At 36.0% G+C, this 12,247-nt stretch overlaps 1 protein-coding gene across 5 annotated transcripts in view; it reads right to left on the bottom strand.

Annotated features, from left to right (window-relative positions):
- CWC27 (CWC27 spliceosome associated cyclophilin) overlaps positions 1-12,247 on the bottom strand; it is a 247,734-nt gene that overhangs the window by 103,884 nt on the left and 131,603 nt on the right. For all 5 annotated transcript variants that reach the window (XM_055421991.2, XM_055421990.2, XM_088827727.1 and 2 more), the window contains one exon: positions 9,117-9,220. In XM_055421991.2, coding sequence (XP_055277966.1) covers positions 9,117-9,220 — 104 coding nt within the window. The remainder of the gene's footprint in view (positions 1-9,116; positions 9,221-12,247) is intronic.

The raw sequence follows: 12,247 nt of genomic DNA, 5'->3' as shown, positions 1-12,247 counted from the left end.
AAATGAGTTATATGTTTGATGTCATTTTTGGCAAAGCCTCAGAAAATGTCATATAAAAGAAAAACATCTTACTTAAAATAAGGTCTTGACAGCAGTCTGGAATAGTTAACAACACCATTCCCAAATGGAATTGCTGGTTATAATCAAACTTTTAATGATGGTATTAGTTCCCACTTCGAGACAATTTAAATACCCAAACAAAACAAAATAAAATAACAACATGTGCACGCACACATACACAGCCCTCACCTCTTTTATTTTCTAATGTGGACAAATTTTTAATTATTTCAATTCAGGCTCCAAATATCTAACTTGATTATAATGTTTCCTTACAGATTTATCAGTGGCCCGTTGGGAAATGACAATATGGCAAGCTACCAGGCAATGTCAGTCTTCTTGTTTTAACTTATGAGAGAGATACATAATTCCCAATCAGCAACACAGATGGAGTCCCTCACATCTTCTAAAGCCTAGAACTGAAAACAGTGGGAAATTTTCATCTCTCATTTACATTTATACAGTCTTTATCATCTTTTAAAGTCTACTCTATCAGATATGAGAGAATGAAGAGGAAGAAATGCCCCTAAAAGCAAGTTGTCCATTTAAGAGTTAACAGTCAATTCACTTGGAAAGTTTGAAAAATATATACATACATTACAAAAAATATTATGATAAAATAAGATTATGGAAAATAATACACATGTGTTTCTGGCATGAAGATTAAAAAGTACAGAAAAATAAATATCACAAAGTTAACCATGGCTATCTTTGGAAGACGTATTATGGAGTGGTCTTTCTTTTTCTCATTTATACTTTTCTATATTTCTGCTATCTTTGCAAAGGACATATGTTACTTTTACAATTGGGAGAAATAACATACTTTTTTTTTCTTTTTAAAAAGAGACAGTTATGGCCAAAGGTTAACACTTACCCGAATAAATTAACAAACATATATTTAATGGGTTAGGAAAGGCATTGATATTAAAAAGGAAGACAAATTGCAGTTACTAAAAAAATAGCTTAAGGTTTTTGTCAAATTTCCAATATTGGAATTACATCAATCACCAGGCAAAAAGAATGCTTATTAAAAAACTATATTAAGACAGCGAAGGGCAGCAAAGAGGTATTCCTAATACACTGGTTTTTAAAAGTAGCAAGAGATGAGAATCCTAAGTAACTGCTAGGAGGTTTGCAAGATGGCACAGAATTCAAGAAAATAAAATTAAATATGCTCACAATGTATAATTCTTAAAGCGCAACAAGATTTGTTCATGGTGGCTAGCGAAAAGTCTGAGATGGACTGTCTAAAAAAGAATAGAGGGATGCTGAGCATTTTTTCATGTGTTTGTTAGCCGTCTGTATGTCTTCTTTGGAGAAATGTCTGTAGTTCTTTGGCCCATTTTTTGATTGGGTCGTTTATTTTTCTGGAGTTGAGCTGAAGGAGCTGCTTGTATATTTTGGAGATTAATTCTTTGTCAGTTGTTTCATTGGCTATAATTTTCTGCCATTCTGAAGGCTGTCTTTTCACCTTGCTTATAGTTTCCTTTGCTGTGCAGAAGCTTTTGATTTTAATTAGGTCCCATTTGTTTATTTTTGCTTTTATTTCCAATATTCTGGGAGGTGGGTCATGGAGGATCCTGCTGTGATTTATGTCGGAGAGTGTTTTGCCTATGTTCTCCTCTAGGAGTTTTATAGTTTCTGGTCTTATATATGGAATTTAGAAAGATGGAAATGATAACCCTGTATACGAGATAGCAAAAGAGACACAGATGTATAGAACAGTCTTTTGGACTCTGTGGGAGAGGGCGAGGGTGGCATGATTTGGGAGAATGGCATTGAAGCATGTATCGTATCATATGTGAAACGAATCACCAGTCCAGGTTCGATGCATGATACAGGATGCTTGGGGCTGCTGTACGGGGATGACCCAGAGGGAAGATAAGGGCAGGAGGCAGGTGGGAGGGGGATACAGGAAGGGGAACTCATGTACACCCGGGGCGGATTCATGTCAATGTATGGCAAAACCAACCAATATAATATTGTAAAAAAAAATTATAAATAAAACTGAAAAATAAAACTCAAAAAAATAAAAATAAAAAAGAATAGAGTTCGCTATGGACTCATAAAATAAAGATAATCATCTCTTACTCACTTTAAAAAAAGATTAAATTCTTGTTCTAATTGTCAGGGTATGCACATATTTATACTTGTTATATACTTTTAAAAGTATTATTTTAAAAAGTATATTTTTGAAAAACATACTGTTAGAAATAAACATGATTTCTGGTACGTAAAGGTAGTAAAATGTATTCAATAAGATTTCACTTGACAGACTGTCCTGACTATAGAAGGAAGCTTCATTTTTCCAGGACTTCTAGGAAATGAAGTATTCTACACAATTATTTCAGATTAAAAAATAATCTTATCTTTAGCTGATTAAAAGAATTAAAAACAGTTTTTCAATCAATTAAGTTAGAACCATTGCCCATTATCTGCCTTATTAAACAGTAATAAACAGCATGTAAACTTTTCTTAATGAACCAGGGTTATTAAAATGAGTATCAATAATTTGAATATTGACATACTTTCAAATATAGTGAAGTATCATCTATAGTAAATATGTCCATAACATTCCATTACCATCTTCTTGTGTTTCCTTATCTAATGTAAAGTGTTCAGTATCAACTCTTACTGCTACCTGAATGGATGTCCCCAGCTGTGTCTTTATCTCTCACTTTAAAAAATTTTATTTTCTTTCTAGTCTAATAAACTAGTAGGCTAGGAATACCCACAGGGCAGTCCTGCCCTGGGTTTTCCTTTGCTTATTTATTTTCTAGTCCTTGAGATATACTTTATACAACATTAAATTTTCCCTTTTAAAGAGGACTGTCCGACACTTGTATATTCTTTAACCTGTTTTGAAACATAAAATCAGATAAACAATTTGTTAGCTCTACGCTCACAGTAAGAATCTATAGACTATTACTGACGGCTGGACTGAGAGGCTTTCTATAAGTCAAGGGCAAATATACTTTCACTTTTCTGTGTAAATAACATTAAAAGTTAGCAATACAGTAAGAGTAGACTATGGGAAAAATAGGTCTGATACTTCTAGCCTCCAAGAAAAAAATGATGACTTAAGACTCCCTGAAGAGAGTTAACTGCTGTGGCAAACAGGACCAGTTTGCTCAGAGAGGAATTAATTATACATGGTATCAGGCACAACACAGAGCTAACATTCCACAATAGTTTCTGTTTCTTATAAAAACCAAGATTAAGCTAGTTTAACATAATATGTTAGAGAGACAAAAAGTAGTAAAAAAAAAAAAAACCAAAAAACAAAAAAGCAAACTATATACTTTCACAACCTATCAAGCCTGAAGGGCCCTAGTCTGTCTTGATCCAGCATTAAAAAGACAGTTTGAAGAAACTGAAATGGCCCAGTGCAATTTGAGAGGTACTAAGCACCTCAGGGATGTGTTTCATGAAGAGGCTTTAAAATTCTTTCTTGATTTACAAGCTCAGATTGCTCTTCCTCCTCTAATTTCTGGCACTAGTCATACAGCAGGTATTGTATGCCTGGAACTTTGAAAAGAGGATCTGTCACCTTATCTCCCTAAAGCTGATTAGAGAATATGTCCAAACATGTATCTTTATGTGACTGTGTTCAGTTTGGTACTGGTTTTGATATGATGAAACTTAAAGAAATCTGGAAAGGACTTAGAGGCATAATTTAATGAAAAGGATTATATAGTTTATTAAAGAACTTGACAGAGCCAACCCAGAAAACCAACTCTATCTCCAATTAACTATCAATCTTACTTGAAATTTATTACCCCCTACAAAAATCCTATGCACAGGCCTGGATGATTTACAGTGGGACTAAAGAGACTCCCAGGCTGTAAACAGACTGTCCTGCAGTACATCTCTTTTGACACTGCTGGTATCTAAAGTAAAACACCACATTCCTTGTTTACTTAAATTGGGATGTTAGAGCCTACTGCAGATTCTGTATTCAACTAAGAAATGTAACTGTTTTGAATTTTAGAATCAAATTTCACATTACTAGAAAAATTCTCATTATATGACTATAATAGTGGCTTTATTCCTTCATATTCTAGTTCTCTAATTTACTGAAGCCTTCTTTTACACATTATCTGAAGCCTTTAAAAACTAAATAGGTGGCAAAGCAATGGCAAAAATTATGAGGTTATATTTATGTAGTGCTCTTCCTCATACAGAGAGGCATAATTACATCTATTACCTGACCATATCTCTGTGATAGAAGAAACAGCAGAACCTGAGCTTTACTGGGAAGACTGAAGGGAAAAATGGATGGTCCCATATTCAGTTTTACTACACAGAGAAGCTTTATTACTACACTAGTGTTAAAAAAGATTTACACATTGACTCAATTATACGTACCTGCTTTCATACTAGCATAACTAGCATACAGATGAGCTGTACATGTTTGAACTTGCACAGTTTGATGGGTGTGAACATGTGCATATACTCATGGCCACTGTCACTACAATCAGATAATATCAAAATGGCAATGTACTTAGAATTGCTTAATTGTATGTGGCCCAAAGTATTTATTGATGTAAAAGTAACAATGAATTTTAATTATTTTATTTGCTGTAATAATGGAACTGAAGGAATTAATAAAGAATAAATACAGTAAAACATTAAAAAAGCAGACCTTATGTTAAGATTATATAAAATCTTATCTTAGATTTTCTATATGAAGAAACAGATGGATCCTGATTTCAAAGTAACTTGCTTCAGGTAAAAGAATAGATTTAGAAGCAAAACTGGTTAAAATGAAAAAAGTGAAAGTTAAAGTACTAGTCACTCAGTCATGACCGACTCTTTGCGACCCCATGGACTGTAGCCCGCCTGCTCCTCTGTCCGTGGAATTCTTCAGGCAAGAATACTGGAGTGGGTCGCCATTCCCTTCTCCAGGGGATCTTCTCAACCGAGGGACCGAACCAGGTTTCCCCCATTGCAAGCAGACTCTTTCCCACCTGAGCCACCAGGAAAGCCCATGGTTAGAATATAAATTCCTGATTATCTATACAGATCTGGCTAAGGATCTAGCTCAGGAAATTCGACAGAGATCATAAAACGAAGGGAATATCATTTCCTGATCAAAGGTGATCTCCCAAGATGACAGAAGCCCTGAGGAGAGTGCCACATCTACTGGAGCACCTGCCTGCAAGGGAGACCTCCATTCACACAGTGACAAAACTTGGGAAAACAATGCATGGACAGAAGAACACAGAAGCTTTCTTGTTCTTATGGGTCTCTTTCCAAGTGCTTTTAATGTGGAAGTAATACATTAAATTCTAAAAAAAGTGGCAGTAGTCAGCAAGTATTAGATTTGCCAAATTAATTCATAAAATCAGGAAATACTACTACTGGAAGCTTTACTTAAGAATGCAAATATGTAGTTCACACACACATACTTTTAAAGAAAGATATAATTATAAAAATACAACTCTGAAAACACAGTTAAGGAAAGCTCATTGTGAGATTTAATTTATGTCATATTTATATGTAGCTATATTGATTAGAGGCTTTAATTCTAACACCGTACTAAAATTCATATTTTCAGTTTGTAAGTTTGGACAGAGAACAAAATAAAACCATGAATAGCTATATTTCTCTTAAAAATATAAAATTATTATTGTTATATAGCACTGTAAATTTATTAAAGGGCTTCTCATTACCTAACTCGAAGAAGGCAATGGCAACCCACTCCAGTACTCTTGCCTGGAAAATCCCATGGATGGAGGAGCCTGGTAGGCTGCAGTCCAAGGGGTCGTGCAGAGTCAGACACGACTGAATGACTTGACTTTCACTTTTCACTTTCATGCACTGGAGAAGGAAATGGCAACCCACTCTAGTGTTCTTGCCTGGAGAATCCCAGAGACGGCGGAGCTTAGTGGGCTGCCATCTATGGGGTCGCACAGAGTCGGACACGACTGAAGCGACTTAGCAGCAGCAGCAGCATTACCTAATTTACTTCTTACAAGCAACTTGAAAGGTGCACAATGCATTTTATCTCTGGATTTATGATGAAAAAAAATGGAGTCACTAAGGCTTAAAAAACTTCACTGCTAGCAACTGAAAGTGAATCAATACTTTACTTTGAAAGAAAGTAGAATATTCCAAACCATTCTTACAACCATTAGTGTTACAGATAAATGAGCACCTAGTAATTAATGTCAAAATTTGTATTAAAAATAGTAAATTCTTCTTAATGAAGTATTCCAAGTAATTAAAGTAGTAGTAATCAAGAAAACAGTCACCATTAGAACACCACAGTAAATAACTGTTGCCTGTATGCAATATCTATCAATGGATGCTAAAATTAGTAGGAGGAAATTCAAAAAGAAGCAGGATATTTGTGTAGTCACAAAATATCTTACCCCCAACAGTTATAATCTCAAAGGGAAAAAGCAACTTAACAGTGTAGCAACTAAGCAGAAACCACATTAACCAAGTGATTATGGTAATATCGCCAGTCAAAAGAAAACAGACATCTTGTTACTCCAGGTACAATGTAAGGAGAAGGACACAGAGCTTATGTGGCAATCTTTCCAACAAACGTGTAACCTCAGTCTAATTATGAGAAAACAGGAGACAAACTCAAACTGAGACATTCTACAAAATATCTAATCAGGATTCTCCAAAGTGTCAAGGTCATGAAAGACAAGAAAGGAGGGGGAAGTGTTAAAAATGAGAAGAGACTAAGGAGACATGATGACTAAATGCGATATGGAATTCCGGAAGGAATTACAGAACAGACAAAGGTCATTAGTGGGAAAACTGATGAAATTCTAGTAAGTTCTGCAGTTAGTAACAGGACTGTGTTAACATTAATTGCTTAGTTTTGATCCTTGTACTATGGTTATACAAGACCTTAACATTAAAGGTATATGGAAACTCCTGATTTTTATAACTGCTGTGTAAGCCTAAAATTATTTCAAAATAATAATAATAAAAAAAAATGGCCCATTCTGAGACTAAAAGAAAAATGACAGCAACCAAATGATCACAGTTTTAAAGAAGCTAATTTTAACTGTCTTCTAGATTTAGGGAATATCCAGGTATTTCTAGATGATACAAGAAAAATTGAATTCAGAAAATTACCAATATAATTCTCTAATTATGGCATAAAAAGAGTTTTAATCTGGTTAGCTTTCATATCAACAGACTGAAATAAGCTCCAGAAGAATCTTTTTTGTGTTAAGAAATCAATGTTTTAAGACTCAAATCTTTCTTTATCTAATTGTATTAAGTATTTCAAAGGCAGATAAATTAACACAGCACTGTTTATGTCTAATACAAGTCTTAACCATACAGCTCTCTTTCAGAAACTTCCTACTGCAGTTCTCTCACTCCTATGAGATCATAAACTACAAAAGCAAGAACCATCCACTGCTAATTTTACAGTACATCATGGACTCTGAGATGGAGTGTGGGAATAACAATTACTAGCTCAGAAATGGAGAAGGCAATGGCACCCCACTCCACTACTCTTGCCTGGAAAATCCCATGGACGGCAGAGTCTGGTAGGCTGCAGTCCATGGGGTCGCTAAGAGTCGGACACAACTGAGAGACTTCCTTTCACTTTTCACTTTCATGCATTGGAGAAGGAAATGGCAACCCACTCCAGTGTTCTTGCCTGGAGAATCCCAGGGATGGGGGAGCCTGGAGGGCTGCCGTCTATGGGGTCACACAGAGTCAGACACAACTGAAGTGACTTAGCAGCAGCAGCAGCTCAGAAAAGAATAAAAAAATGAAGATCTTCCCAGTTAAAAGGAATTACTTTCATATATTTAAAGTGCTTTTTAATTATAAGAAACAATCTCCTGGGAAAATTATACATAAACTTAAAGAATCCTTATTGTACTTCTTCAAACCTCAATATTGCCAATGTATCTTCTTTCTATTTGGGGTTACATTTTACCCATATGATCTAGTCACATGTATAAGTTTATCCTTTTTTAAAAATTCAGTCTATAATTTGTGTCATTTGGGTGAGTTAACTTTTTAATACTTTGTTTCATTCAAACATATGTTGGCAATTTCAAGTTCTTCATCAAGTACCTGCCTTTACGACAACAGCCATTGGGAACATGGTGCGAATCATCTAAGAACTGTGAGCTTTAGAGGGTTATGTGGTATTACTTGTGCTACTTAAAATGAATAATAATCATATGGTCAAATGCTGTACCACTGTTTGGTATTGGAATGTGTATTCTTTAAGGTTAGATGTTACATTTTATGCTTTATCTCCAGTCACTATTACAGAACCTAGTATCAATTGATAAAAATATTCATGCTTTCCAAAAGCATGAGAATACATGATATATGCACAAAGCAAATTTATTAGCCAAATTTAGTGTACATTATTAAAGATAATTAAATTTCTGATCAGGTTCACTGAATCTACAATGTATTTTATTATTATAAAAAGAAGACAGATTGGAGGGTTCCAACTGCTATTTTGGAAACTGAACATTACATGTTTCATAGCTGAAACAGTTTAATCTTCAGTGCAATAGCTTTTCTGAAGCCGTTCTAGCTTAATAAAAAAAAAATCACAGTACAATAAATAAATATTTAATGTGTATAAAAAGCAGGGTATTATTCTGATAAGCTTTTGATCACTTTTATCAATGTTTTAGATTTTCTGTACTTAAAAAATAAGAGCAAAATAAACAAAAAACAGGAATTTGTATTTAATACTATTCAAACAGTGTACGAGTAACGTTTACCCAAGTGCCAAATGTAGGGCCTAAACATTTTTATTAAATGTTTTAAAGAGTACACAATGTAAAAAAACACAAGAACACTCTATCCTGTGCACTTCTAGATGTGTGCTATGAAAACGTAAGTTTTGCTGATGTTAAGTACTCTCTTTATTAAGGAACAGTAGTTATGATCACATTTGATTGAATTTCCTTCTCAGACAAAAGTCCTAAGTGAAACAATTTTATTGACTAATTAGCCAAAGAAAGTAATAAACACCACCACCACTCAATTCAGGAAGGAGGGAGGGAAGAAATACCAAGTGAAAATATAAGCTTGATAACCGTGCTTACCTTCACTTCTTTTTTCTGCTTGTTTTGAGGAATTTTCTACTTTCTTCTGTTTTGCTGCTAAGAGTTCCCGCTTTAATTGTCTTGCTTCTTTTCTGAGCTCTTCACTACAAATCAAAAACAATTATGTAAGTTTATAACAGACTGAGAAAGTTGTTTAGCAAAAACACCTAAATCCAGTTGTCATGTATGGTAAGAAAATGAATAATGTAATTCATTTTGTGTCTGTGTATGTGTATTTATGGTATGGAAGTGAAATGAAGCGACAGTCACTCAGTTGTGTCTGACTCTGTGCAATCTCATGGACTGTAGCCTGCCAGGCTTCTCTGTCCATGGAATTCTCCAGGCAAGAATACTGGAGTGGGTTGCCATTCCCTTCTCCAGTGGATCTTCCTGACCCAGGGATTGAACCTGGGTCTCCCTCACTACAGGCAGATTCTTTACCACCTGAACCACATATGGAAACATATGGAAACATACTTAAAAGATATATTAAAAGTTGTGATTTCACAAATGTAATATAATGTGAAAGTGAAGTTGTTCAGTTGTGTCTGACTCTTTGCGACCCCATGGACTGTAGCCTACCAGGCTCCTCCATCTATGGGATTTTCCAGGCAAGAATACTGGAGTGGGTTGCCATTTCCTTCTCCAGGAGATCTTCCCGACCCAGGGATTGAACCCAGGTCTCCCGCATTGCAGGCAGACATTTAACTATGAAATATAGGGGCATCCCAGGTGGCACAGTGGTAAAGAATCCTCTTGCCAATACAGGAGACCCAGGAAAGGCAGGTCCGATTCCTAGGTTGGTAAGATGCCCTGGAGAAGGAATTGGCAACCCACTTCAGATTCCTGCCTGAAAAATTCCATAAACAGAGGAACTTGGTAGGCTCCTCCATGGGGTCACAAAGGGCTGGACGTGACTGAAGCAACTTAGCACACACACAGGCATGCACTATGAAATATAGCCCCCTTCAAGTATATCAAACAGTTGATGAGTGATAAATGAACCTTTGTTCTCCCTCTAATTCACTTTCAAATTTAACATTCTAAATTCAGTTTAATAATGCATGGAGAGTCCAAATCAAAACATACTTTTTTATATAAATACTATTCTCTGAACCTGGGCATACACAAAAAATATCTGACTTCAAAACTTATTGAATTCCTGAATTGGCACCAGTAACTACCACTTCTCAGGCAATTATTACATGCTAAGAACAATGCTAAAATTTTTCTTAAACTCAATTAGTTTCTAGCCCTTTTTTATTACAGGCTGGGAGCAATGCTAATTTTTTTTTAAACTCAATTAGTTTTCAAACCTTTTGATACCACAATTTGCCAAATAATTTCCTCTTCTGTGAAACCTATCATGTGGAGATAGTTTGATAATTAATACAATCATATATCAAAGGCAAATGAAGATGTAAGAGCTGGCTTTACTGCAACACTTACATGTTATGTGACTAGTTTCTACAAGCCACTTTAGGGCAGGAGATTCAATTTCAAGGCTTGGAAACAATTATTAACTGCTCATGTCATGAACCCTGTGAGTCACTTGCGAATAGTTAAAACTATGCATTTTATATCTGTGAATGTCAGGCATTCACTCTATTTTCAACATGCTAGACTGTGTCATGGAGACTGAGAACACTGTAGCCCTAGGAAGCACCTCGTTCTGGAATAGTCTCTAAAGACACTCGTTCTACACTGATGCAGCCTTTAGTTCAGTTCAGCAGTTCAGTCGCTCAGTCATGTCAGACTCTTTGTGTCTCCGTGGACTGCAGCACACCAGGCTTCCCTGTCCATCACCATCTCCTGGAGCCTACTCAAACTCATGTCCATTGCAGCGGTGACACCATCCAACCATCTCATCCTCTGTCGTCCCCTTCTCCTACCTTCAATCTTTCCGAGTCTTTTCCAATGAGTCATTTCTTCACATGAGGTGGCCAAAGTATTGGAGTTTCAGCTTCAGCATCAGTCCTTCCAATGAATATTCAGGACTGATTACCTTTAGGATGGACTGGTTGGATCTCTTTGCAGTCCAAGGGACTCTCAAGAAGCTTCTCCAACACCACAGTCCAAAAGCATCAATTCTTTGGCACTCAGCTTTCTTTATAGTCCAACTCTCACATCCATACATGACTACTGGAAAAACCATAGTTTTGACTAGATGGAACTTTGTTGGTAAAGTAATATCTCTGCTTTTTAACATGCTGTCTAGGTTGGTCATAGGTTTTCTTCCAAGGAGCATGTGTCTTTTAATGTCATGGCTGCAGTTACATCTCTAGTGATTTTGGTGCCCCCCAAAATAAAGCCTTTAGTGCTTCCTCCTAAACCCCGAGTCTCATATTTTTTCACTCTGTCCCGTATTAGAGTCACCAAACTGATAGGTTTTATAATGTGTGTGACTCAGTTCTTTTCACATTTTTTCTGTATCAAACACACACAGCCCTATTTGTATGTATCTGCATGACCTCCAAGGTCCTCAATTCTGAAACTTCCCTCTCTGATTACTATGCTTTTAGCTTTCTCAGTCTTTCATTCCTACTGAACTTAGGCTCACTCTTCTATGAATGAAAGCCAACTCCTTAATCACAGTTCATGGTCCGCCAGTCTTACTCTAACCTGATTGGCTCTCTGTGCATGCTGATGCTACTATGGTCAGTTATTTCCCTCATGTCCTCACCAGGACCCTTAATTTTCTTGTTTGTCTTGTTGGATACATCATAATCAATTATTAAAACATGTTCAGGGAGACATCTCCAGGGAAGATGATTTCTTTAGATGTGAGACGTTGCCTAGGAATTTGCTCCTGTGACAAGTTACCCAGGTGACTCTAACATGCACTCAAGTTTGGGACCCAATGCATTAAGACCTTACTATAGAAATTATCTTCTCTTTCTTAACAACTTCAAGCACTTCTACTTTACTGATCCTTTCATTCGGCCAACAGCATACTCAAATTTCCCTGTACTCTGCTCCAATCAAGAGATTATTATCTTTACAAGTGGACTCCTTGCCTGAAAGAACAGCTTATATACAGAGTCTAATTCATCAAGCTCTAAGTTCTTAATCTCTTGCAATCGATCCTTCTTGTACTCTACTGAAACTGGTTCTGTATCAGTCAAATTCAA

Source organism: Moschus berezovskii, chromosome 18 (assembly GCF_049115385.1).
Source record: "Moschus berezovskii isolate FMDL1 chromosome 18, NW_MosBer_1.0, whole genome shotgun sequence".
NCBI lineage: Eukaryota > Metazoa > Chordata > Mammalia > Artiodactyla > Moschidae > Moschus > Moschus berezovskii.
This window is presented reverse-complemented; position numbering and strand designations above follow the sequence as displayed.